We start from the raw sequence: 27,925 nt of genomic DNA, 5'->3' as shown, positions 1-27,925 counted from the left end.
TCTCTCTGTCTCTCTCTCTCACACACACACTTTTCAAAAAGTAAGTTCCCGGAACTTGCTTTCTGCCACAGTTTCTACACATGCATGAAAAACTAATTTCCCCACCCCTCCCTCTTTCATCCTCTAAGGTCCCGCTCATTCTGTAAATTTTACCTCCAAAGACAAGCCCTCCCCCACTCCCTGTGATACAGTCATAGCATCATGTACCTCTCCGACCCAGCACTTAGCAAAGTTGCACTTTTTCATTTATTTGTGGAAAAATTCATTTCACTTATTTTATCAATTATTAAATTGCCCATCTCTCCCACTAGACTTGCATGGTCTAACAGAGTGGCCGCAAGACAGTGCGCCTTTAAAGTAATTAAAATCAAATAATACTTGAGATCTTTAGATGCACCATCCACATCACAAGTGATCAAAGCCACAAGTGACCCATGATTACCCTACTGGACGGCTCAGAACAGGAACTGCCCTATCACAGGGTTCTGACGGACACCACTGCACTGGACACTAAGCTCCTTGAGGGCAGGGACTGCGGCTCATTTTCCTCAGGACAATCCCAAGAGAAGTACAGTACAGACACATCTCGTTTCACTGTACTTCGCAGATACTGTGCTTTTTACAAATTGAAGGTTTGTGGCAACCCTGTGTGAAGCAAGTCCATCAGCGCCATTTTTCTAACAGCATTTGCTCACTTGGTGTCTCTGTCTCACATTTCAGTAATTCTCACAGTATTTCAGACTTTTTGATTATTATATTTGTTATGGTGATCTGTGATCAGTGATATTTGATGTCACTATTGTAGCTGTTTTGGTATTTTTTAGCGATGAAGTATTTTTAATTAAGGTGCATTGCTTTTTTCAGACATAATGCTATTGCACACTTAATATACTACAGTATAGTGTAAACAACTTTTATAAGCACTGGGAAACAAAAAATCATGACTCGATTTACTGCAATATTCACTTTACTGTGGTTGTGTGGAACTGAACCCACAGTCTCTCCGAGGTATGCCTGTACATGGAATAAAGTAGAGAGTCCATAAATATCTGTGAAGGGGTTGTGGGGGGAAGTACACACCATAATTGCTAACTTTGCTACACCACACACCACATTGTAAAACCCAGAAGAAAAAAATTATTTAAGTCCTGTTACCTGATTAGAACAGAATACTAGTAATTAGTTACACTTCCATAACTTAAAATTGTATGACATAACTTCAAATATTCTATAATATCCACTCCCATTCAAATACTTACAAGTACCTAATATATACACACATAAAATTAGCTCAAAAACTATAGATTAAAACAGGTAATTAAAATGGTTTTACAGGTGAATTCTACCAAACGTTTAAAAAATTAATGCCAATCCTTCTCAAACTCTTCCAAAAATTAAGGAAGAAGGAACAGTCCCAAATGCATTTTCCCAGGTTAGCATTACCCCAGTACCAAAGCCAGACAAGGAAACTCCAAGAAAACTACACATCAATATCCCTGATGAATACAGATACAAAAATCCTCAACAAAATATTAGCACATCAAATTCAACAATACATTAAAAGCATCATGTACCATGATTAAGTGGGGTTTACCCCTGGGATGCAAGAATGGTTCAACATACACAAATCAATAAATGTGATACACACATATTAACAGAATGAAGGATAAAAATGATATGGTTATCTCGATAGCTGCAGAAAAAGCATTTGACAAAATTCAAAATCTTTTCATGATAAAAACCCTCAACTAATTGGGTGTTGAAGGAACATACCTCAACATAATAATGCCTATATATGACAAGCCCAGAGCTAACATACTCAGTTGGTGAAAGGCTGAAAACTTTCCCTCCAAGATCAGGAATAAGACAAGGGTGACCACTCTTACCACTATTCAACATAGTACTGAAAATCCTAGCCAGAGCAATCAGGCAAGAAAAAGATATTAAAAGGTATCCAAATCGGAGAGGAAGAAGTAAATTATCTTTATTTGCAGATTATATGATCTTATATAGAATCCTAGACTCAACCAAAAACTGTAAGATCTAATCAATAAATTCAGTAAAGTTGCAGGATATAACATTAACATACAGAAATCAGTTGCTTTCCTACACACTAACAACAAAATATCTGAAACATAATAAAGAAAGCAATTCCATTTACAATAGCATCAAAAACATAAGATAGTTAGGAATTTAACCAAGGAAATGAAAGAACTGAACACTAAACTATAAGACTTTGATGAAAGAAATTGAAGAAGACACAAAAATGGAGAAGTATCTTGTGTTTGTGGATCAGAAGAATACTGTTAAAATGTCCATATTACCCAAAGCCATCTATAGATTCAATGCAATCCCTATCAAAATTCCAATGGCATTTTTCACAGAAATAGTAAAAGCAATTCTAAAATTCGTATGGAGTCACAAAGACCCCAATAGCCAAAGCAATCCTAAGACAAAAGGACAAAGCTGGAGGTATCATATTGAATACCTCCCAATTTCAAATTATGCTACAAAGCCATAGTAATCAAAATAGCATATAGTAATCAAAACAGCATAAAAATAGACACACAGACCAATGGAAAATAGAGAGCCCATAAATAAACTGCTGCATATGTGGTCAACTAATCTTTGACAAGAGAGCCAAGGATATTCAAGGCGGAAAGGCAGCCTCTTAAATAAATGGTGCTGAGAAAACTAGATAACCACATGCAGAAAAATAAATCTGGACCCCTATCGTAAATCATTCACAAAAATTAACTCAAAAGATTAAAGACTTAAACATAGGACCTGAAACTGAGAAACTCCTGGAAGAAAACATAGGAGAAAAGCTCCTTGATGCTGGTCTTGGCAACAATTTTTTGGGTCTGACACCAAAAGCATGAGCAACAGAAACAAAAATACAAGTGGGGCTATATCGAACTAAAATGATTCTGCACAGCCAAAGAAACAATCAACAGTATGAAAAGCCAACCTACAGAATGGGAGCAAATATTTGTAAATCATCTGTCTGATAAGGGATTAATATCAAAATGTATAAAGAATTCACACAACTCAATAAAAAAAATCTGATTTCAAAATAGGCATAGGAACTGAGTAAGATACTTTTCCAAAGATGACATACAAATGGCCAAAAGCTACATGAAAAGGTGCTCAACCATCACTAATCATCAGGGAAATGCAAACCAAAACCACAACGAGATATCATCTCACATACTTTAGAATGGCTGTTCTCAAAAAGACAAGAGATAAGTGTAGGCAACATGAGGAGACAAAGAAAAAAGTGTACCCTTGTGCACTGTTGATGGGGATGTAAACTGGTGCAGTCACTGTGGAAACAGTGTGGAGATTCCTCAAAAAATAAAAAATAGAACTACTGTATCATTCAGCAATCCCACTTCTGAGTACATATCCAAAGGAAATGAAAAAAGGATCTCAAAGAGATATCTGCACTCCATATTTTTACAGCATTATTCACAATAGCCAAGATGAGGAAACAACCTAAGCATACATCTACAGATGAACAGACACAGAAAATGTGATATATATATATATACACAATGGAATATAATTCCATGAGAAAGAAGAAAATCCTGCCATTTGCAACAACATGGATGGACCCTGAGGGCATTATGCTAAGTGAAATAAGTCAGAGAAAGACAAATACTGTATGGTATCACTTATATGTCAATCTAAAAAAGCCATACCTGCAGAAACAGAGAGACAATGGTGGTTACCAGGGGCTGAGAGGCAGGCAAAATGGGGAGATGTTGGTCAAAGGGCACAAACTTGCAGTTGGAAGATGAGCATGTCCTGGGGACCCAGTGCACAGCATCGTGACTATAGTTCACAACACTGTATTATATATTTGAAAGTTGCTAAGAGAGTAGATCTTAAGTGTTTTCACCACAAAAAAGCAACAGTAATTAAGTGATGTGATGGTGGTCTTAGCCAAGCTATGGTGATAATCATTTTGCAATAAACAAATGTATCAAATAAACACAATGTACACCTTAAACTTACACAATGTTCTATGTCAATTATCTCAGTAAAGCTGCAAAACAGATAACTAATGATGTTGCACACCTTTCATTTCTTACTGTTTGGATATACACTTTTGTGAGGGGTCTATTAAAATATTTTCTTCGTTTGTTACTGGGCAGCATCATTAGTTACCTGGGAAAAGCCAATCAGAACACAGTGAGGTTACACATGAACAAGAACAGCTAAAATTTAAAAGACTGACGCTACCAATCGGTGGTGAGGATCTGGAGCACCAGAGAACTCTCATGCAGATGGTGTGTGTAAATCAAAATAAGCAGGTTGAAAATCTGGATGACTGTAGAGCTATCAAAGCTCAACATACAAGTAACCTATGATCCAGTAAAACCACTTCTGGGCACACACCCAACAAAAATGTGGGCTGATGTCCACCAAATACCTGTACAAGAAAGCTTATTATTCATAATAGACAAAAAGCAGAAACAACCCAAATGTCCATCACGAGTAGACTGGATAAACTGCAGTATTTTCATACAGTGGAATATCACCCACCAATAAAAAGGAACAAACAAACGCAACACACAACAACATGCATGAATCTCAAGTATAATGCTGAGTGGGAAAAAAGACGCATAGGACTTCTGACCTCCACCACTGTAAGAGAATAAATTTGTGCTGTTTAAAGCAAAAAAAAAAAAAGACACAAAAGAGCATATACTGTATTTATTTCTTCTATATGAAAGAAAAGAACAGGCAAAACTAATCTATGATGATCAATGTCACAATTACAGTTACCTTGATGCAGGGTCATCAACAGGGAGAGGACAGGAGAGGACTGGTGGGTGCTGGAAATCACCCCCATCTGGGTCTCGGTGGTGGGTGCAAGGGTGAATATGAATACACAAATAAATTCGGAGGCGGAGTCAAGATGGCAGTGCGGGAAGGTGCGGAGTTAGCGTCTCCCCACGACTAGGGCACCTGTTGGGCGCTGGCAGGGCACTGTGACGCCCAAGGAGACGGGAGGAACCCCAAAGTGAACTGGTAGGACGTAGCGGGACTGAGCGGGGGAGGAGAAGTGGAGGCCAGACAGGATCGGCACCCCTGAGGCCGGGGAGATCAGGAGGGGCAGGTGGGAGGGGCCCTCCGGGAGGAGCAGGAGAGGAGTGGAGGGCGATCGCCTGGCCCACTGGGGCCGAGGAGCCTGCTGAGCTCCCAGGCTGGTAGAACCCCCACCAAAGCCCCCTCCAGGCCACGTAGGTCCTTGGGGGCACAGGAGGGAGGCTGGGGAGATCAGGAGAGGCAGGCGGGAGGGACTCTCCGGGAAGAGCAGGAAAGGAGCAGAGGGTGATTGCCCCTCCCACTCGGGCACGGGGAGCCTGCTGGGCTCCCAGGTGAGGTCCCCCGCCCTCTGAGACCAAGGGTGGGGGGCACGCCTGGGCCCCTTCTGTTCCTTGAGCCTAAGCCCCACCCCCCACAGCCCCCAGGGCCTTTCCAGCCCTGTGGTCCTGAGCATTGGCCCCGCCCACTACCAAAACCTCGCCCTTACTTAGGTTCCACGCTGCACAGCCAAGGACTCCCCCCCACTTTCTTTTTTTTCTTTTCCCTCCTCCTCTTTTTTAATATTATGGTACTCATGTACCTTCTGGTTGTTGATTCATCTATATTTTTATTTTTACATTCTTCCTAACACATCTATTAGTTTCCTAGTCTAATTTTATTTACTTTGTTATTGTTTTTTTTCTGTTTTGCCGACCCAGGCAGCTTGCAGGATCTTGGTTCACGAACCCAGGGTCGGGCTGAAGCTCCTGCATGTGGGAGCTCCGAGTCTGAACCACTGGACTAACAGAGAACCTCAGACTGCAGGGGATATTCACTGGAGTGATGTCTCATGGAATTCCTCATCTCAGCACTAAGACCCTGCTCTACCCACCAAAACCCAGCTCTACCCAATAGCCTACAACTCCAGTATTGGAAGCCTCAGGCCAAACAACCAGTAAGACAGGAACAGACTCCCACTCATTAAAAAAAAAAAAAGAGAGAGAGAGAGAGACAGCAAAAAATTATCTCACAGATGAAGGAGTAAGGTAAAAACCTATAAGTCCAAATAAATGAAGAGGAAATAGGCAATTTACCTGAAAAAGAATTCAGAGTAATTATAGTAAAGATGATCCAGAATCTCAGAAATAGAATGGAGGCACGGATTGAAAAAATACAAGAAATGTTAACAAAGACCTAGAAGAACTAAAGAAAAAACAAACAGAGATGAACAATACAATAACTGAAATGAATAATACACTAGAAGGAATCAATAACAGAATAACTGAGGCAGAAGAACGAATAAGTGAGCTGGAAGACAAAATGGTGGAAATAACTGCCGAGAAGCAGAATAAAGAAAAAAGAATGAAAAGAATTGAGGACAGTCTCAGAGACCTCTGGGACAATATTAAACACACCAACATTCGAATTATAGGGGTCCCAGAAGAAGAAGAGAAAAAGAAAGAGTCTGAGAAAATATTTGAAGAGATTAGAGTTGAACTCTTCCCTAACATGGGAAAGGAAATAGTCACCCAAGTTCAGGAAGCACAGAGAGTCCCACACAGGATAAACCCTAGGAAAAGCATACCAATACGCTTATTAATCAAACTAACAAAAGTTAAGTTCAAAGAAAAAATATTAAAAGCAGCAAGGGAAAAAACAAGAAATAACATACAAAGGAATCCCCATAAGGATATCAGCTGATTTCTTGGCGGAAACTCTGCAGGTCAGAAGAGGGGGGCAGAATATACTTAAAGTGATGAAAGAGAAAAACGTACAACCAAGATTACTCTACCCAGCAAAGGTCTCATTCAGATTCGATGGAGAAGTCAAAAGCTTTTCAGACAAGCAAAAGGTAAGAGAATTCAGCACCACCATACCAGCTTCACAGCAAATGCTAAAGAAACTTCTCTAAGCGGAAAACACAAGAGAAGAAAAAGACCCACAAAAACAAACCCAAAACAATTAAGAAAATGGTAATAGGAACATACATATCGATAATAACCTTGAATGTAAATGGATTAAATGCCCCAACCAAAAGACACAGACAGACTGGCTGAATGGATACAAAAACAAGACCCATATATTTGCTGTCTACAAGAGACTCACTTCAGACCTAGGGACATTTACAGACTGCAAGTGAAGGGATGGAAAAAGATATTTCATGCAAGTGGAAATCAAAAGAAAGCTGGAGTAGCAATACTCGTATCAGATAAATTAGACTTTAAAATAAAGACTGTTACAAGAGATAAGGAGGGACACTACATAATGATCAAAGGATCAATCCAAAAAGAAGATATAACAATTATAAATGTTTATGCACCCAACATAGGAGCACCTCAATACATAAGGCAAATACTAACAACCATGAAAGGAGAAATGAACAGTTAACACAATAATAGTACGGGACTTTAACACCCCACTTACACCAATGGACAGATCATCCAAACAGAAAATAAATAAGGAAACACCAGCTTTAAATGACACAACAGACCAAATAGATCTAATTGATATTTATAGAACATTCCACCCAAAAGTGGCAGAATACACTTTCTTCTCAAGTGCACACAGAACATTATCCAGGATAGATCACACCTTAGGTGACAAATCAAGCCTTGGAAAATTTAAGAAAACCGAAATCGTATCAAGCATCTTTTCTGACCACAGCACTATATGAGACTGGAAATCAATTACAGGAAAAAAAACTGTAAAGAATACAAATATATGGAGGCTAAACAGTGTGCTACTAAATAACCGAGAGATCAATGAAGAAATCAAAGAAGAAATTTAAAAATACATAGAAACAAATGACAATGAAAACACAACGATCCAAAACCTATGGCACGCAGCAAAAGCAGTTCTAAGAGGGAAGTTTATAGCAGTACAATCTCACCTCAAGAAACAAGAAAAATCTCAAATAAACAGTCTAACCCCGCACTTAAAACAACTAGAGAAAGAAGAACAAAGAAAACCCAAAGTCAGTAGAAGGAAAGAAATCATAAAGATCAGAGCAGAAATAAATGAAATAGAAATGAAGAAAACAATAGCAAAGATCAATAAAACGAAAAGCTGGTTCTTTGAGAAGATAAGCAAAATTGATAAACCCTTAGCCAGACTCATCAAGAAAAAAAGGGAGAGGACACAAATCAATAAAATTAGAAATGAAAAAGGAGAAATCACAACTGACACTGCAGAAATACAAAAGATGTTAAGAGACTACTACAAACAACTATATGCCAATAAAATGGACAACCACGAAGAAATGGACAAATTCTTGGAAAGGTACAATTTTCCAAGACTGAACCAGGAAGAATTAGAAAACATAAACAGACCTATCATAAGCAATGAAATTGAAACCACAATTTAAAATCTTCCAGCAAACAGAAGTCCAGGACCAGATGGCTTCACAGGCGAATTCTATCAAACATTTAGAGAAGAGCTAACACCAATCCTCCTCAAACTCTTCCAAAAGATTGCAGAGGGAGAAACACTCCCAAAGTCATTCTATGAAGCCACCATTACCCTGATACCAAAACCAGAAAAAGATACCACAAAGAAAGAAAATTATAGACCAATATCGCTGATGAACACAGATGCAAAAATCCTGAACAAAATAGTAGTAAACAGAACCCAAGAGCACAGTAAAAGGATCATACACCATGATCAAGTGGGATTTATCCCAGGGATGCAAGGATTCTTCAATACACGCAAATCAATCAATGTGATACACCACATTAACAAATTAAGGAATAAAAACCATATGAGCATCTCAATAGATGCAGAAAAATCTTTTGACAAAATTCAACACCTATCTATGATAAAAACTCTCCAGAAAATGGGCACAGAGGGAACCTACCTCAACATAATAAAGGCCATATATGACAAACCCACAGCAAGTATCATACTCAACGGTGAAAAACTGAAAGCATTTCCACTAAGATCAGGAACAAGACAAGGATGTCCACTCCTGCCACTCTTATTCAACATAGTTTTGGAAGTCCCAGCCACAGCAATCGGAGAAGAAAAAGAAATAAAAGGAATACAAATTGGAAAAGAATAAGTAAAACTGTACTGTTTGCTGATGACATGATACTATACACAGAAAATCCTAAAGATGCCACCAGAAAACTACCAGAACTAATCAATGAATTTTGTAAGGCTGCAGGATACAAAATTAATGCACAAAAATCTCTGGCATTCCTATACACCAACAATGAAAAATCAGAAGGAGAAATTAAGGAAACACTCCCATTTACCACTGCAACAAAGAGAATAAAATACCTAGGAATAAACCTGCCTAAGGAGGCGAAAGACCTGTACTTAGAAAACTATAAAACACTGATGAAAGAAATCAAAGATGACATAAACAGATGGTGAAATATACCATGTTCTTGGATTGGAAGAATCAATATTGTGAAAATGACTATACTACCCAAAACAATCTACAGATTCAGTGCGATCCCTATCAAACTACCAATGGCATTCTTCACAGAAACAGAACAAAAAATCTTACAATTTGTATGGAAACACAGAAGACCCCAAATAGCCAAAGCAATCTTGAGAAAGAAAAACGGAGTTGGAGGAATCAGGCTCCCTGACTTCAACAGTACAGGACAGAACGCCCAGAGACAAACCCACACACATATGGGAACCTAATTTACGACAAAGGAGGCAAGAACATACAATGGAGAAAAGACAGCCTCTTCAATAAGTGGTGCTGGGAAAACTGGACAGCTACATGGAAAAGAATGAAATTAGAACACTTCCTAACACCATACACAGAAATAAACTCAAAATGGATTAAAGACCTAAATGTAAGGCCAGACACTATAAAACTTTTAGACGAAAACATAGGAAAAACACTCTTTGACATAAACCACAGCAAGATCTTTTTTGACCCACCTCCTAGAGTAACAGAAATAAAAACAAAAATAAACAAATGGGACTTAATTAAACTTAAAAGCTTTTGCACAGCAAAGGAAACCATAAACAGGACAAAAAGACAACCCTCAGAATGGGAGAAAATGTTTGCAAATGAAACGACAAAGGATTAATCTCCAAAACATACAAACAGCTCATGGAGCTCAATATCGAAAAACAAACAAACAAACAAACAATCCAGTTAAAAAATGGGCGGAAGACCTAAATAGACATTTCACCAAGGAAGACATACAGACGGCCAAGAGGCACATGAAAAGATGCTCAACATTACTAACTATTAGAGAAATGCAAATCAAAACTACAATGCGGTATCACCTCACACCAGTCAGAATGGCTGTTACCAAAAAATCTAGAAACAATAAATGCTGGAAAGGGTGTGGTGAAAAGGGAACCCTCCTGCACTGTTGGTGGGAATGTAAATTGATACAACCACTATGGAAAACAGTATGGAGGTTCCTTAAAAAACTAAAAATAGAACTACCATATGACCCAGCAATCCCACTACTGGGCATATACCCCGAGAAAACCATAATTCAAAAAGAGACATGTACCACAATGTTCACTGCGGCACTATTTACAATAGCCAGGACATGGAACCAACCTAAGTGTCCATCATCGGATGAATGGATAAAGAAGATGTGGCACATATATACAGTGGAATATTACTCAGCCATAAAAAGAAACAAGATTGAATTATTTGCAGTGAGGTGGATGGACCTAGAGGCTGTCATACAGAGTGAAGTAAGTCAGAAAGAGAAAAAACAAATACCATATGCTAACGCATATATATGGAATCTAAAAAAAAAAAGGTACTGATAGACCTAGTTGCAGGGCAGGAATAAAGAGTTAGACATAGAAAATGGACTTGAGAACATGGGTTGGGAGGGTGAGGCTTGGGCAAAGTGAGAGTAGCATCAACATATATACACTACGGAATGTAAAACAGTTGGCTGGTGGGAAGCAGCAGCATAGCACAGGGAGATCAGCTCGGTGCTTTGCAATGACCCAGAGGGGTGGGATAGGGAGGAGGGGAGGGAGGCTCAAGAGGGAGGGGATATGGGGACATGTGTATGCATATGGCTGATTCACTTTGTTGTGCAACAGAAACTAACACAGTAATGTGAAGCAATTATACTCCAATAAAGATCTGTTAAATAAATAAATAAATAAAAATAAATTCACCAGGCTGTACACGATTGTGCTCGTGACTGCATGTAAGTTATACTTCCATTGAAAAGCACTCAAAAATACCATTTATAATAAAGATACCTAGGAATAACTCTAGAAGAATACTATAACACCATCACAGAAAAATTAGAAAATGTTATTGAAAGACATGAAAGAAGACAAATATATGAAGAGGCAATATTCATAGTTATGAAGACTAAGTCTCATAAAAGTATCAGTCTTCGCCCAAATTGACCAACAGGTTCAATGCAGTCCCAGTCGATATTCTAACAGGCTACCGTGAGGAACATGACAAACTGATTCTAAAATTTAAGACCAATGGACAGAAAATATCCAAAAAGCTCCTGAACAATCATCTAAAGGGTGATGCAATCCCACCAGATTGCAAAGCTTTTCAGAAGAAACAGAAAATAAGCAGCAATTGTGTCTGCCTGAAGAAGGCCAGGAGACTCAGAGAATGAGTAAGTTTTTTAGGGAGAAAGACAGTCTATGTCAGTGGTTCCCAAACTCCGATGCTTATAAGAATCATTTGGGACACTTTAGGACACCCTGACACCCAGGTCACACCCCATGCCTATGAAATTACGAGGTCTAGGGTGGAAGCCAGGCAGAGCTTTTAACGATCCCCAGCTGATTCCAATGTGCAGCAGAGTTTGAATCTATTGGCCTACACTCAAAGGCAAGAAGCCTAAGAGGGCATGGCAAGTCAGAAATACAAGTCATTCAGTATTTCTGGAATATAAACCAAATGAGGGAGAAGAGACGGGTGGGCAAGGAGGCCAAACAGGTGGGCCAGGGCAAGACCACACAAGCCAGACTTGAGGCTTTATCTGAGGGCGATGGAACGCCCTTGGAAGGTGCACAGGAGAAGAAGGACATAACAGATTCTGCTCTGGAGAAAGGACTGCAGGGAAAATACGGAAGACAGCGAAGAGGGCGCAAAATGAGCTGCTGGGAGACCAGTCAGAAGGCTCCCAGCATGGTCCAGATGAGAAATTATCAGGGCTTTAAGCCAAGCAGTGACGGTGGATGTGTAGAGAAGGGCTGGAGAGACTTAGAAAACAAAATTGATAAGACTTGGTGCAATCACGAGCATGAGCTCGAAGTATACCAGCCTGCGGCGATCCACAGAAATCACCCCTTTCTCTTTGCAGGGGGAAAACCTTCTTAAATCACCTCAACTGAACACCTACCTAATTTGTTTCCCAGTGAGTCACCACCAGCTTGACTGGAAAGGCAGTAATGCGAACAGTGAGATCAATGATTCAGAAAACCTCAGCCCTGGTTGTCTGCAATAGGATCACCTGTTGCTGATGAATGACAAACACTTGGATTTTCATTCTCTCCTGGTGGTTTAGCAAGTTATTTTCCAACCTGAATTTAAATCAGAGCTGAGTCAACCATCCCACCTGCAGACTAACAGGGACCACGGGATCAGCGCCCCCCCACAGGTTATTAGATGGCGGGGCAAGAACTCAGCTTTCTGTCTCACTCAGATATGCTCCCGAGAGCCCCAGGAAGCAGAAGCAGCCTGACCTTTCCCTTAGCTGAGCCATCGTGCTGTGAAATTACGGTTTGTGAGTCAGGAGGCTGGTGGGTGATGCAGGCTAAATATAACGACGGGCAGGCTGTCAGGTGCATCATTAACCTTTTCCTTCAGAACAAAAGCAGATAACCCACTGAACACAAAAGCAGTGTGTAGTCTGACAAATGGCCAACACAGTCCAAAAATGACTGGAGGTCTGATTTAAAATAAAGGACGTGGGCTTCTGATTACTGCTTGGAAATGTTGAGATTTGAGAAAAGCACTGCTTCCATCCTTAAGAAAAAAGCTGGATAAACTGGAAATTAGCTTTTCCTGAACTGATCAGAGAAGTGAAGTCACAGGGAAAACTAACCTGAAATCTGTGGGCAGGCACCTATAGGGAGAAGCAGGACCCCAGCACATGTGCCTATGTGGGCCGTGAAAGCCAGCCGGAAGGTTGAGCTAGACGTTGTTAATGGACTGCTCAACGTCTGGCATGGGCTATGAGAGCAGGAAGTCTCCTGGGGGCTGCTGTCCACGCCATGCAGGCTTCTCCCCCAGGAAAAGGATCCTGAGGGCTCCTCTTGGGGCCGGTTGGGAGGGGACCAGAGCCACTGCCCCACACCAGCCCCTCCCCCCTCCCTATGGGGTCCAAGCCTTCATCTGCAGGGGAAGAGCACAGACTGCAGCACGAGGACAGGGATGGAGGCCCCCCCCACGGCTGGGAGAGGGGAACGGCGGCCACCAAGCAAACCTCCCCCCAGCTTCACCTGCCGCTTTTTCCCCAGAACCGAGAGCCTTCGGAGCACACAGTCGGATCCGCGGACCAGGAGTACAGAGAAGAGGTCTGGACAGGGGGTGGGGTGCGGGAGACAGTCACTGACTCCATCTGGAAGATGAGAAAGTCTTGTGAGAGAGCAAACTTGGAAGGAAAGAAGACGAGGATCTTGGCTGGAGCCCTGAGCAACTCCGCTCTGGAATGGTCAAGAGGGAAAGGAGGAAGCAGCAATTGGAACTGACCAAGAGCTGCCATGAGGAAGAAGGAAAAGCAAGATGAGGAGGGAGGAGCCAACCTCCAGGCTGGGAGCCAGGAGCTGGAATTAAAAGACAAAGATGGGGGACTTGCCTGGAGGTCCAGTGGTTAAGACTCTGCACTTCCAGTGCAGGGGGTGTGGGTTCAATCCCTGGCCGGGGAACTAAAATCCCACATACCACACAGCGCGGCCAAAAAAAAAAAAAAAAGACAGAGATGTCCCTGGCCCTGCCCTCAGGATGGGCGTGCTATAGTGAGAAAGACCAAAAAGGCAGACAATTTCAGCAGCTGGGAGCTGGTACAGCTGAGGGGAACCACAGAGCTGGGGGTACAGAGCCCAAACTCGGGGGTCACCGTCCAGCCACCTCTCAGGGTTAGAGAGAGAACCGTCAGCACCTCCATCACACGCCCAAACGCGGGGGCCACTCAGTACAGCTTCGTCTCCTTCCAGCCTCCGTACTCTGTAGCCGCAGAAAAAAACCCAGGTTTCAAGGAAATCTTCTTTAAAATCACATATGTTTATGAAAGCCTCAGGCACCTAGGAATTGTAAAGAAAAAGAGAAATCTTCTGACATTAAGATTCCAACCACCTTTGTCTTTGGTTTCCGGGTAATTCAGGATGAGTCACTGTTCCTTAAAAAGTAAGACGGAGTTTCCCAAAAATTAGTATTTCCTTTTGAGGAGAGCGGCAGACCAGGGCAAAGACACTCAGTGACACCCTGGTTTCAGGCACAGTCATCGGGGAGAGAGACAAGGTAGGAAAGGGAACACAGAAGATTCCACAGCAACGACTCTCAAATAAAACCAATCCCCCGGCCACTATGATAAGCCGAAGCATCTCTTATCATCAAATTATGAAGAAGCAAAACATAATGAAATGCCAAATGTAAATATGGCTTTTTTTAACCCAAATCTCCAACTCTGGACAAAGAAACTGAAATGATTCGAACTTCCCACAGGCAGAGTTTGTCTTTAGCTTAATAAACAAGAGACATTTCAGGCAAGAAGCATTTCCGTGGGGAGCAGAACAAATTCCAATAGCTCACCAAATGCTAGGCCAGCTCCTGAATCCTGTGCTACAAACACCCGGAGGCCTCTAGCGAAGGAGGCCGCAGGGAAGGGCGGGAAGGACGCCCTCCAGGTAGAGACGCAGCGGCTGGTCTTCTGAATCCCTTCCTCTCCTGCCCACCTGGCTCTCTCCTGCTTAAGACCTACGTGCCTCACCCTTGAACCCTCACACCTGTCACCTACCGCACCAGGTGAATCTCGGGCTACCCCTCCAATCTGCCCACCCACCTTCTCCCAACAGTCTCCATCACATCAACCTTTTTTCAAAAAACTTTCAGGGACTCTCCAGTATCTTCCAATGAAGTCTGAGTTACTTCCCTGGAGTTTCAGGCCTTCCACAGCCTGCCTGAACCTACCATTCCAACCAGGATCCCCTCCTTCTGCTGAATACCCAAGCCCACCGCCTCCATCCCTGCCCACTGCGTCCAGCTCACCCCGCAGTCGGGCGCTGTTCGAGGACCCCGCATCCAGAAGCCAGCACCTGGCTGTCCCCACCCAGACGGCTCTCCCCTCCCTGAACTCAGGGTCAGGACCACTCAATCTGGCTTCACAACATTCCTTTCACCCCCTCAACTCAATAAATACTTACTGGGATCTTCTCTGAGCCAGGCCCTGTGCTGGGTATTGGGAGTAGAGAGACGTGAAGTGAAACTGTGACAGCATTCAGAGGCGTCGAGGGGACACACGGGCCGTGAGCGAGCACGAGGGAGGGGCCGTGAGGGCTAAAGAGAGGAAGTGGTAAGGTGGGGACCGGCAGGCACACGGAGGACGGACAGACACCGCCGGCGGAGGGAAGCAGCATCGCAGGCCCGAAACGATGTTTCAGAATGGCCGTGAGAGATGGCAGCGTCCCACAGCTAGAAACCATCCCCACCATCCGTCTCCAGGACTTCATCCCTTTCATCCTCTTGCCGTTTACGTGTTGAAGAAACCACGCTGTTTGCAGAGTGAACCGTAGTCTGAATTGGGGTAGCTTCGCGGGTTTTTCTGTCGGCAGAACTCCTGTGAACTGGCGGTGAGAGCTGGAGCGCCGATCAGCCTCAGGTGTGCTTCGGGGCAACGCTAACTCACGCGAGGCGTGCGCGCTCCCATCGGGAAGAACATGATGCCTGCCTGTCTCGTGTTCTGCTGTGGATGCTCATGGTCTCAACCCACAATCCATCAGGAGCTGCAAAGCGGAGAGTTTCTAATTCTATCGTCCCTTCTCAAGTGTTAGCGGGCATACTTCCATAAAGAGAAACTGCCCTCATCAACTCTTAGGTTGTCCGACCGTACATCTGTATGCAGAGGCAGAATACTCATTACCTATCATTTTTAAAATAATGAATTGGTTCCCCATCATTCGCCAAAGGTTGACAGTTCTTTCTAACGGCACTAAGCACCCAAGGCTGAAACGCAGGTATCACCCCCGCTGGTGCTCAGAATGCCAGCGGCAGCCTCTTCACGTTGGGTCCTCCTAACACAGCTCTAGTAAATCCACTCTGACAGCTTCCCTGCTGTAGGTTTCACAGGATGTTCCCAGATCACCTCACTACAGACAATTCCTGCTCCAGACCTGCAAGTGGCCACTTCTCCAAAAAGCCCTGGTTTCTTTCAACACCATGATGTGGGCGCTAGGAATGCTCACTGCTGCTGGGCTGCTGGGTTTCCAGGCCTTGGAGTAGATAGATAGATAGACAGACAGATGGATAGATAGATAGATAGACAGATCTTTAAATATCCCATAATTTCTTACTGATACCTTTTATTTAAATTCCAGACTACAAGGTTTTTACTTCATCTCTATCACCTTACATCAGTTAACTCTTCCAAATGAGAACCCTCGTTCAGGACCAGATTCAGATGCTAGAATTAGATTTTCACAGAACTGATCATTTACTTAGTTCCACATTCACACACGGTTTCAGCATACCAAGACCAACACTATCTCTGCCACAAGAATCACTGAAAACAGTTTAAAATCGCTTTTGCAGAGAGTGGCATCATCATCGTGGCAGAATAATAGTTTTCTGCCATGTTCTCCGCAAAGAACGCCAATTTGGACCATCACCCACACACGAGAGGGCCTCGGTGGGGGGTCCAGGGGTCCAACAGAGAAGGCCCAGCACACAAAACTCTGAGACTGGATGCACTGAAGAGGGTCGGGGACACCGCCTGACTCTACCCACGTCACCCTCCCCGAAGGCGGCAGCTCAGTGCCCAGAGAGACGGAGTCAGCCCAGGGCTCCTCCCGGGGGGCGGTGCACGTGGGAGCGAGCACCGTACTTCCTCCGCTGTGCGGGACGAGTACCGAGACACCCGATTCTCTCTTGCCCCAGCCAGGATCCTGAGGCCCCAAAAATGTCTTCAGGGTCTTTTTTTAATCCGGGGTACGATTAAGGATTGCACATAGCATTTGATCGTTAGATCTCTTCCATGTCCTCTAATCCAGAATAGTCCTCCCACCTGTCTCTACAAAATGGAATCATCTACTTTATAGAGTTGTTGGGAAGGTTAAATAGAAATAATGCAAATAAAGTCGCTGGTCCAGACCTGATATGCAGCATCTGACAATGCTCAACAAATATTAATTCTCTTCCATCTGTCTACAGCCCACAATGGATCCAGTGTCCTGCTTTGCGTGACAGCTACATTTATTTCTGTAAGTTTTTTAAATGGCATCTAGTTTCAGTAACCATAGTTAATGTGAGTGCCTGCCTAAAAAGCCAATCGGGTCCACAGAGGTCCCCGGCTGGAGGTTCTGAAACTGTCAGACCAAGTGCCACCCGTGGGGCATCTCCCAGTTGCAAGAGGCCACAAATGAGCCTCTGCCGCTGAGTGTACAGCTGTCTCCAAATAAGGGCTAAACCGCAGGCTCCAGATTGCTCAGGCTGAACTACACGGAGCAATGCATTATCCACCGACCAAACTCTGCAGAAGTCCTTTGTGGGCCTTGGTGTCCAACGTTTTCTTTCCTCTATAGAACTTGCCCAGGTGTGGACATTAAGATTCTGTGTCTCAGACTCTACGATTTGCTATGTAAATGACCAGCCAGAGTGTCTATTAACCATTGTCAATAGAGAGGGCATCTCACTTAGAATACTGTATTTGCCAGACCACTAGATACATTAATGCAAATTTATGTAAAAGTATATTACTTTAACACACAATAAAAAAGTATATTCTGGGACTTCCCTGGCAGTCCAGTGGTTAGGACTTTGCCTTCCAATGCAGGCAGGTTCGATCCCTGGACCCCTGGTCGGGGAGCTAGGATCTCACATGCCTCGTGGCCAAAGAGCCAAAACATAAAACAAAAGCAATATTGTAACAAATTGAGTAAAGACTTTAAAAAATGGTCCACATCCAAAAAAAAAAAAAAAAAAATCTAAAAAAAAGTATATTCTAATTCCGTTCTACCACAAATGCCATAAACTATGATACTGTATTACAAAAATAAAAACACATATATCAGTACAAAAATAAATAAATAAAGAGGGCATCTAATTTTTATTTATTTATTTATTTTATTTTTGGCTGCGTTGGGTCTTCGTTGCTGCACGCGGGCTTTCTCTAGTTGCGGCGAGCGGGGGCTGCTCTTCATTGCGGAGCACGGGCTTCTCACTGCGGTGGCTTCTCCTGTTGTGGAGCACGGGCTCTAGAGCGCAGGCTCAGCAGTTGTGGCTTGCGGGCTCTAGAGCGCAGGCTCAGTAGTTGTGGCGCACGGGCTTAGTTGCTCCGCGGCATGTGGGATCTTCCCCGACCAGGGTTCGTACCCATCTCCCCTGCATTGGCAGGCGGATTCTTAACCACTGCACCACCAGGGAAGCCCAAGAGGGCATCTAATTAATTATAACCATGCTCTATTGCACACCTGTGCTATATCTAACTGACGGGAACCTAGGCCAGCCTTACATTTACAAACCACTTGGTAAACCTACTTCTAGCTCTCTTTGGTTTTATTTTAAAAGACAGAAGAACGTATTTTCAGACTATAAATCCCAAATTGCAATTTTACTTTCAGCACAGAAGGGCAGAGACAATCCTCCAGAACCTTGTAACTAAAGGCAGAAACATAACAAAATATGTCCACATTGAACACATAAACTCAAAGAGCCACCAAAATAAAAGCAGCTTCAGCTTCCACCTGGAGGCCTTCCATTTTCTCTCTCTCAGGAGTAACCTGCCCCAAAAGGTCAGCAGCACACGTAACAACCGGCTTTCCTTCACATCTCACACCCAAATGATCTCAGCTAGGCATCCACTTGCCCAGACACGCCCCCGGGATAGCAGCTCATCAGGCATTCCCTGGACAGGTGTCAGGCACCACTGATTCTGCCAAACTCCCTTCTTGGGAAAAAGAAAAGTCAGAAACTCTGTCTGTAACCCTCTGTCTACTTACAGAAAGATGCAGTCCAGTGGTACAAAGCCATTTAGAGACAGAAAAGAATATCCATTTTATCTGATATTTTTTGAGTTCTGGTATAATGTTAAATCCATGTGATATTTTCCATTTCTAGTGTGTCCAACAGTAAACTTATTTTCCTACCTGCCTTAATAATATAAAAAAAAAAATTAATGGTTATTTAGACACTCCAGAGAGTACAGGAGAAGAAATTTCATGGAGTGTGTTATGGACTTAGAGTAGGTGTCCCCCAGAAACCCTGTGTTGAAGCCCTAACCCCAATGTGACAGCACTAGGAGGCAGGGCCTTTGGGAGGTCATTAGGGTCAGACGAGGTCAGGAGGGAGGAGCCTCCACACTGAGGGGGGAGGGGAAGAGGAGCTCATCCATTCCCCTCCCTCCAGGTACGCCATCTAGCTACTGTGAATACAGGACCTCATGAGTAAGACAGATGAGGTCCTTCTCCCTGTGAAACTTTTAAGGTAAAGGACGGAGGGAGCAGGACAGGAAAAACCAAACAAGACACTTCCAGGGAACAGGAGCAGTCCATAATGCGGGGGGGGCACCCGACAAGAATGACAGTGGGCGGGGCGTGCTGACTTAGCCGACGCGGTCCGGGTAGCCTCTCCACGGGGGAGACAACTGAAATGAGATCTGAATAATCAGGTCTGCGTCTACACGTATCTCCATCTAGTCTCTGGAGGTGAATCCCACTGCGTCACTGGCCAGAGATCTCCGGGCCTCTGTACCTGCTGCTCCTTGAAAGGCCTGTGGAGCACAGGCTTTTTCTTCTTCTAGGATACTCCCCAATTCAGGCCCAAGTCACACACCAGCTCTGGGAGGCCCTCCCTGCAGGACCCTACTGATAAAGTGAGCTGCATCTCAGTAACACCCCTGAGTCTCAGGGTGTTCCAATCACATATTTATTTTTCTGGCTGACCCTCTGGGCAACAACAGGCCACAGAATAGTTACGAGGACAGACTCGAGTCAGGCTGCCTGGCTTCACAACCCAGCTTTGCCACTTCCTAGCTGTGTGACCTTGGAAAAACTGTACAACCTCTCTATGCCTTACTGTCCCTATTTGTAAAACGGAGCTATTAATAGCACCTATTTCATAGGGCTGCTGTGAGGGTTCAGTGAGTTGATCTAGGCACACCTCTTAAATGTTAGCTGCTGTTATTACTACTGCCCAGGGGACAGACCTTGACTCATTCATCTCTGTTTTCCAAGAGCCTGGCCAAGTGCTTGTCTCTAATAAGAGGTGGTTAAATGTCTTGTAATGCCATAAATCTGTGACAGCGGTGGGGGGTGGGGGTGGGGAATATAACTAACACTTGTTGACCCCTTACCATGTTGCAGGTGAAGGGCAAATCCTCACAACAACTGTAGAAATGGGTATTACTGTTATCTTATCAGATTAAGGCACAGAGAAGTCAAAGTCACATAGTTGCTAAGTTCTAGTAACAGAATCCGTTGACCGTCTCCAATAACACCCCTTGACTGAATGTGGCCCCCCAAATTCATATGTTGAAGCCCTAACCTCCACTGTGACTATAATTGAAGACAGGGCCCATGAGGAGGTAACAAAAGTTAAATGAGGCCACAGGGTGGGGGCTTAGTCTGATAAAACTGGTGTCCTTCTAAGAAGGGGAAGAGACACCAGGCTCGCTCTGCTGCGTGAGGACACAGTGAGAAGGCAGCTGTGTGCAAGCCAGGAAAGGGCCCTCACCAGAACGTGGCCATGCTGGCACCTTGATCTCAGACTTCCAGCCTCCACAACTATGAGAAAAGAAGTTTGTAATTGTAGCCACGCTGTCTGTGGTATTCTCTTGTGGCAGCCTGAGCTAACTAACACACCCCACGATGACTCCCAATGAAAGTATGAATGCATGCTGCGTAATAGGACATAATTAATCTATGAAATCTTACCCCTAATCAGCTAGTCCTAATGTTATAACAAAAATAAATTCCCATTTTTCTCCACACTCCATTTCCTTATAGAAATCATTAGACTTTGAAGGAGAACTTCATAATCACAGCTAATTAGATGTCTAAGGGATCACAGCACTTATGCTTGAAGAAAAATGCAGTAATTCCTACATTCCACTAATTTAGGATGACCTCCTGGCAAATGAGCACAAAATAGTAAAGAGTGTGAATTAAGAAATCGTTCAACGGAAAAGTACTTTTATTACTTTCCCTGTGCACAGTAACTCACTCGTTAAGTACGTGCCCAGGAGAAGTCTCAAGCCGCTCGAGCTAATGAATGACAAGCACGTTACCGAGAGAGCAGCGGGGCTCGAGGCATGGGGATCGCTACCGTGTGACTTGGGACCGCGATGTGCTGATTAAAACTGGGGAAGAACTTACCGTCACTGAGGTCTTGGAGGAGATTCTCCTGGCAAGAGAAATCCAGCTTCACTTTGATGCTGACGGTGAAAGTGGCCACCTCTCCAGGTTGCAAGGGAAACTGGGCAAGGGTTTCTTCTAGTTTCCAGCTCAGGAAGTCACCATATAATTTTTCTACAATGACAGTAATAAAGGTGATAATGAGGATGCAACTGAGGCAGCAGGAGACTTAGCTATCCCCCTAGAAAATTCGGATGCACCTTCAAAAGCAAAGAAAGATGCGAACCATTTAAAATGGGATGGATCAAAGTACCAGAGAATTCCAGAATCACGGCTGTTCCAAGGCCTGTGTCTATGAGCACTGCCCCCGTGGAGCGGCTTTCTCTCCCCGACAAGAGCCGTGCACTCTTGTTCTCATGAACAGAGTCAGAGCTCAACCAGTACTTTCTATGTTCTATCGCCTTAAAGAGAAACAGATCCATGTTTAGGGGGAGAGAGACCCTCTTCAGTTAACAGGAACACAATATCAGAAAGGGCCTTTTGGGGGGCGGGGGGGCGTCCTTAGCTCTCCGTAGTCAGACGGCCTTGGGTTTGACGCCTTTTTGACTCTGACCACCTAGAGCTGGATGGGGAGTGATGATTCGTCCGTGTCAACATTTCTTCGTGTATGAAATGGGGGTGACAACTCCTACATCACAGGGCTGTTTTACAGATTAAACAGGGTGGTGTCTGTAAAGCACTGTATAGACTAAAGCTGAAATGTGCTGAGAGGAGGAAGGGGCCCAGGAAGGAGCCAGGGGGGCAGGGGTGGCACCGGTTGTGTCATCTGGAAGCAGCTGTGTCACCTGTGTGGCTCCCCCTCCTGCCAGACAATCCCTGCTTCGTTACAGACTGGGAGGAGCGGGTGCTCAGGGCCTAGAATCAAGTCCAATATCAGCACTGCCTTGACATGTGGTGAAACCAGGAGGGCCTGGAACAACCTCACCGCAAGTTCTCCTCCTGACTCTGCTCCCGAGGATACGGTCCCCTGACAAACGACCCTCCGTATCCCGGGGACCAGACGCAGCTCCCGCTTAGCCCTGAGGGTGGGTTTCAGTTCCCTGCCAGCCAAGCACAGCCCCCTGTGGGAACCAGGGGGCACCCCACATCGTTGACACTACAAAGCCTGCCTCCCCGCGGCCTCTGGTTTCCCTCTGTCCCCTGCACGGCGGGCTGTGGTCCCATCCATCCAGCATCGGGGGCTACGTGTGTGTCCATCCTCCTGGCCCTGGGGCGGGAATCCCTCCACGCCAGCGAGGTGAACGGGAGGCCTTCCCGCTGTACTTCTCAGTCCCCTAATCCGCCTCGCTAATCCCCCCTCCTGCTGTCCCTCAGTCCCAGACAGGGGAGCAACCTGCTGCTGTTCCCGCCTAAGGGTTACCTTACCACCTCCCTTTAAACAAACCGACTCTCTGTGCTAAATCCCCTCCGTCAGAATAAGGCAACGGACACCTAGAGAGAGTAACCTGCCCATGGTCCAAAACTAGGGAAAAGTGCCGGAATTCTAGATCCAAATGATTCTAGAGCCATGACATTCACTTCCTGCATGAAGGCACATCAAGGTAGGGTTAAAAAATAAAGTCATCCTCTTGGGACCCAGAAATCAACATTGCAAGAGTCCAGTGGAAGACAGAGAGCTTGATCGAGGTTCATACTGAAGGAGAAAGACCTGTGAGGTTTGCTAACTGCAAGAAAACGAGGCCAAACTGTGCTGTAAACACAAAATAAGTTCATGTCTTCCTGTCCGGGGTGTGATCCCTCCAGAACTGGCTGAGCTCCAATTAGAACACGTCTAATAGAGCACATTTATCCTCAGAGTATCCTTAAATAGGAACAGATCAGGGGTGGCGTCCTTGAAAGGTGTTTAGAAACCACATCACATTCATTTACTTACTTAGTTATTCATTGAACACCGAACCTCGAACGTGCCAGACTCTTTCCACATGTGAGTCATCTCACTTAATCCTCACAGTAACCCAGCAGAGCTGTGGTCATTATCCCCCTTGGAAACCAAGGAAGTGCACGTCCTTGCTGGAGGTCATCCAGCTGGGAAGTAGAGGACCTGGCATACAACAGGTGCTCAATTAAGTGTCCGGTGCACAGTGGCATCACCGATTCCACTAGTTTATAGGGTGTTCAGATTTTTTAATAGACTGATGATATTACTATATTATCTCAGAATGATCTAAAAACAGATGGGCAGTTGGGAAAAGGATGATGGGACTGTTGAGAGTGCTGGTTCCTGGGAGGTAAGATTTAAGGACAACATGAACGATTAATCACTGTAGGCCGGGATACTTGGGCACCTGACAGTAACCACAGATCCAGGGAAAACCTCTGGGAGAGACTGCTAATCAGACCAGGCCTGAAGATGAGGAGAGGCCAGGCAGGTTAAAGAGTAGTGGGACCCGTGGGGTTGACTCTGGACTTGGCGTGTATGTGTCTACACACCCTCCTGTGCGTGGGACGCATTTAATGGACGTTACACTCAAAACTCCTCACATACACGCTGGTCTTGTCACCCTCCTCCTATAGAATGAATACTGTATGGAACACACAGATTCTAGATGTTTGCTGGCAATTATTGAGTATGTGGCAGGAGCCTCATCTGATTAAGTTTTACAAACTGACCTGACCTCTAGTTCTGCTGGATATATTACTCTCTGGGTATTTTGCCAGCATCCGACTCCACAACGGAAGTTACTGCCTTCCCTCGCAAAGCACTAATGGTACCAAAATCCTCTCGATGACCCAGTAACTCACATTCTGTAAGTATGTGTGAACCAGGTTAATACATTCTTTGTCTTTATTTTCCAATCCCACAGATTAATTTGGGATAGAAGGGTATATGACATACCAGGCGACATGAAGCCAGGGCAGAAAACCGCTCGGGCCCTGCTTGCTGGAAGCCCAGATCCCAAAGCCCCAGGACTATAGCAGTGCGTGCTAACTTCTTTAAACAACCTCTCCATCTGCCACAGCAGCTCTGGCCAACGTTTCTACGAAATGGCAATACCGGCCAAGATACTGAGGCCCCGCAAAGGTCCCCCTCCCAAAGCTTCTACTGAGCCACTTCTGAAACACAGGCACCAAGACGCAAGCACTCATTCAGCTCTGTTCCTGTGGATGGGCAGAAACTAGGTGAGGGCTCTCGGCACATCTTCTGCTGCACCAGCATACGTGGGTCCTGACAGGACTGAAATGCCTTGGGAAGAACAGTCCGGGTTCACCCCTGCCTTTCCTCCTCCCCTTCCCCACGTTCACCCGCTGTGCCCCTACTACCACCCACACATGCTGCCCCCTCTGCCGGGAGCGCCTGGCCCACTAACCCCGTGCGGCCGCTGCCACATCCTCCCAGCTCTCCTCTGCTTCTGTCCTCACCCAAACGTGCAGGCGGGATGTGGCATGAACACTGAAGGAGACATTGAAGAAACTGAGTCTTTTTTCCCCAAGACACTTCTACGCTTTGACCATGCTAAGAAGGAAAAAAACCGCTTTTTCACAAGATTTACTTTTTAAGTTTTGCCCTGTATTGCCACAAAGTGTTTTTGTGTTCTGCTTTTTTTTAAGAATTACATAAAAATGCCATAACACAAGCAACTCGAAAAAAGACCAGGCCGAGAAAGTGAGAACACTCGGCAGGGCGGGTAACTCTTACTGTTAACTCCTTCATGGGCCTTCAGCGGCCTCCTTACCGAGCCCCTTGGGTCCTGAGAATCGACCAGCTAACGGGTTCCCCTGGGTGGCCAGGGACAGAGGAGCCAGCAAGCTCCTCACTGGCAGAGCTGCCCACGGCCTCCCAGGCTGCTTCTCACCATCTCACCTCTTCTGGTTTCGTTCGCTGTGTGATGAGCAGGGTTTAATGCCAGAACACCCTTGCTCATCTGGGGGAGAGTTAAATTTCACCATTCCAGGAAAAATTTGAGAGCAAAGAGAAAGCTAAGATGGCTTCTGAACAGCTCAAGGAGAGATCAACCCAGGAAACGTGGACCCAGGCACCTGCCTGCCTCAGGTGGGGCGTGAGTTTGTGTATTTCAAGTTGGCCCTGCCCACGCTGAGGGCTGGCTTCCCAGCCCTGCAGACACACCCCCGGTGCAGCGATCGCGAAGCAAAAGCAGCAGCTCATTTCCCCACTTAAAGGGAAGGGAACTTAGCAGGTACCCATCAACCACCACGTGCCAGGCACTGTGCTGGGCACCCCAGAGGCACTACCACTCCCTCTGGAATCACCAGATGAGAGCAGGGCTGGGCCAGGGGTGCCCAGGCTGCAGCGCTAACCCGCAAGCACTCAGCGGCCTGCTCAGGGCAGCCACGCAGGGGTCACTAACAGCAAGGGGCTGGGAGCCAAACCCATCCGACTCCAAAACCCGTCTCTCAAGTCGCCGGCTGAAGAGAGGCCGTGCTACCACCTGCCCTGACAGAGGCAACAGCAGAGCAGCAGGAAAAGGGACAAGGGCAGCACGCAAGCCGCGTGGAACCGCGCTGGTTGCTCCCGCTACACGCGCAGGCAAACGGCATGAAGAGACCTGGAAACTGCCACCTGACCCCCGCCCCCAGCCCCAGAAAAGGCCAGTAGCTAAATAAGGTTCAAAGTCCTGTGTTCAGTACCCCACTGCCTCCAAGCTTAGGGTCCACTCAGAAAGGGTGCTAGCTGCCCTGCTTATTTCTGTGTTAAGTTCCGTGGCTTAAGAGTGACACATTCAGACAACAGGCAAGTCCACTTGTGGGGAACAGCTTATTCATCTTCTGCGGCCAAACAACTAAGGTATTTATAACTAAGTAACGACACAGAGGAATTCACAGCACACGGACTCTCCTCCAGCGGCAGCAGGACAGAAAGCCGAATAGCTTCACTGTCGGATTTAATATGTTTTTACGCCTCAGAAGTGGGCCTTTCTGGTTCTTTCCTTCATTACTGTGCTACAAAATGGAATGTCCAGAGGGGCTTTTCAAAATCCTATATAGTGATAAGCTATCAGGAATAACAAGATAAACATAAACCAAGAGAGTAGCATATGTCACTAATTCTCCCCCCTGTGGAATTTCGTTTCAGAAATAATAGTCATTATTTTAACGCTAGAGTTTAGTTTCATGCAGTCAAGTGAAACTGGTTATTTGACACTGACACCACCAGAGGAGTCGTTACTGCTGCTGACCTTCAACATCTGAGGACCTTTCATCTGTGCTTCTAATTGCAGAGACTTTGCCACAATGCTGATGAGAGCAGGAAGCAGTAGGGAATGGCACCTTAGTCAAAACACTTAGGACCTGTTCATTATACCCACATGGAGCCGTTGCTTTTTGTCAAAAAATTAAGCTGGAAGTATAAAGAAATGAAGGGATGCGTATATGTATTTATGTACACAGGTATGTGTATATTTGTGTTTGTACACACACTCACGGGTATCTCAGAAGATCTGCTGAAAAGCAAATGCAATAAATTCATCTCAATTTGGGTTTAATTATAATAAAATTTATGATTACTTAAGTAAAGGCAGAAGTCTGCCTCTCTGACAACCTACAAATAAAGACGTGCTCACAAACGGACTGTAATTAGAATCACTCCATGACATGGGCGGATGATCCTTGTCGTGATGTGGTGGATTGTAAATGCTCAGCTCCAGGTCAGGAGCTTGTGATGGGGGAACACACGTGCCCCATAAGTGCCCAGATGGCAGCTCAGACCCCTGAGAGGCCCACAAAGGCCTGTGTGACTCTTAAGTGTCCCTGATCCCTACCATATACTGCAAATGCAAAAGGATTTTTTTTTCTTTTTTTTAAACATCTTTATTGGAGTATAATTGCTTTACAATGGTTTGTTAATTTCTGCTGTATAAAAAAGTGAATCAGCTATACATATACATACATCCCCATATCCCCTCCCTCTTACGTCTCCCTCCCACCCTCCCTACCCCACCCCTCTAGGTGGACACAAAGCACTGAGCTGATCTCCCTGTGCTATGCGGCTGCTTCCCACTAGCTATCTGTTTTACATTTGGTAGTGTATATATGTCCATGCCACTCTCTCACTTCGTCCCAGCTTCCCCTTCCCCCTCCCCGTGTCCTCAAGTCCATTCCCTACGTCTGCATCTTTATTCCTGTCCTGCCCCTAGGTTCTTCAGAACCTTTTTTTTTTTTATTCCATATATATGTGTTAGCATATGGTATTTGTTTTCCTCTTTCTGACTTACTTCACTCCGTGAGTCTGTAAGAGCAGGGATTAGAACAAGACAGGAAAGCAAGGAAGATGGAGGAGAAAAACACAACAGGGAGACAGCCTCATCCACCAGAGGGCAGACAGCAGAAGCAAGAAGAACTTCAATCCTGCAGCCTGTGGAACAAAAACCACATTCACAAAAAGATAGAC

The 27,925-nt window shown here is 44.9% G+C and overlaps 1 protein-coding gene across 7 annotated transcripts in view; it reads right to left on the bottom strand.

Annotated features, from left to right (window-relative positions):
* TRAPPC9 (trafficking protein particle complex 9) overlaps positions 1 to 27,925 on the bottom strand; it is a 549,215-nt gene that overhangs the window by 343,393 nt on the left and 177,897 nt on the right. For all 7 annotated transcript variants that reach the window (XM_036830233.1, XM_036830236.1, XM_036830234.1 and 4 more), the window contains one exon: positions 21,541 to 21,693. In XM_036830233.1, the coding sequence (XP_036686128.1) occupies positions 21,541 to 21,693 (153 nt within the window). The remainder of the gene's footprint in view (positions 1 to 21,540; positions 21,694 to 27,925) is intronic.

This window comes from Balaenoptera musculus, chromosome 17, assembly GCF_009873245.2.
Source record: "Balaenoptera musculus isolate JJ_BM4_2016_0621 chromosome 17, mBalMus1.pri.v3, whole genome shotgun sequence".
Taxonomy (NCBI): Eukaryota; Metazoa; Chordata; class Mammalia; order Artiodactyla; family Balaenopteridae; genus Balaenoptera; species Balaenoptera musculus.
Note: the sequence above shows the minus strand (reverse complement) of the source record. Positions and strands in the feature narration are given on the sequence as shown.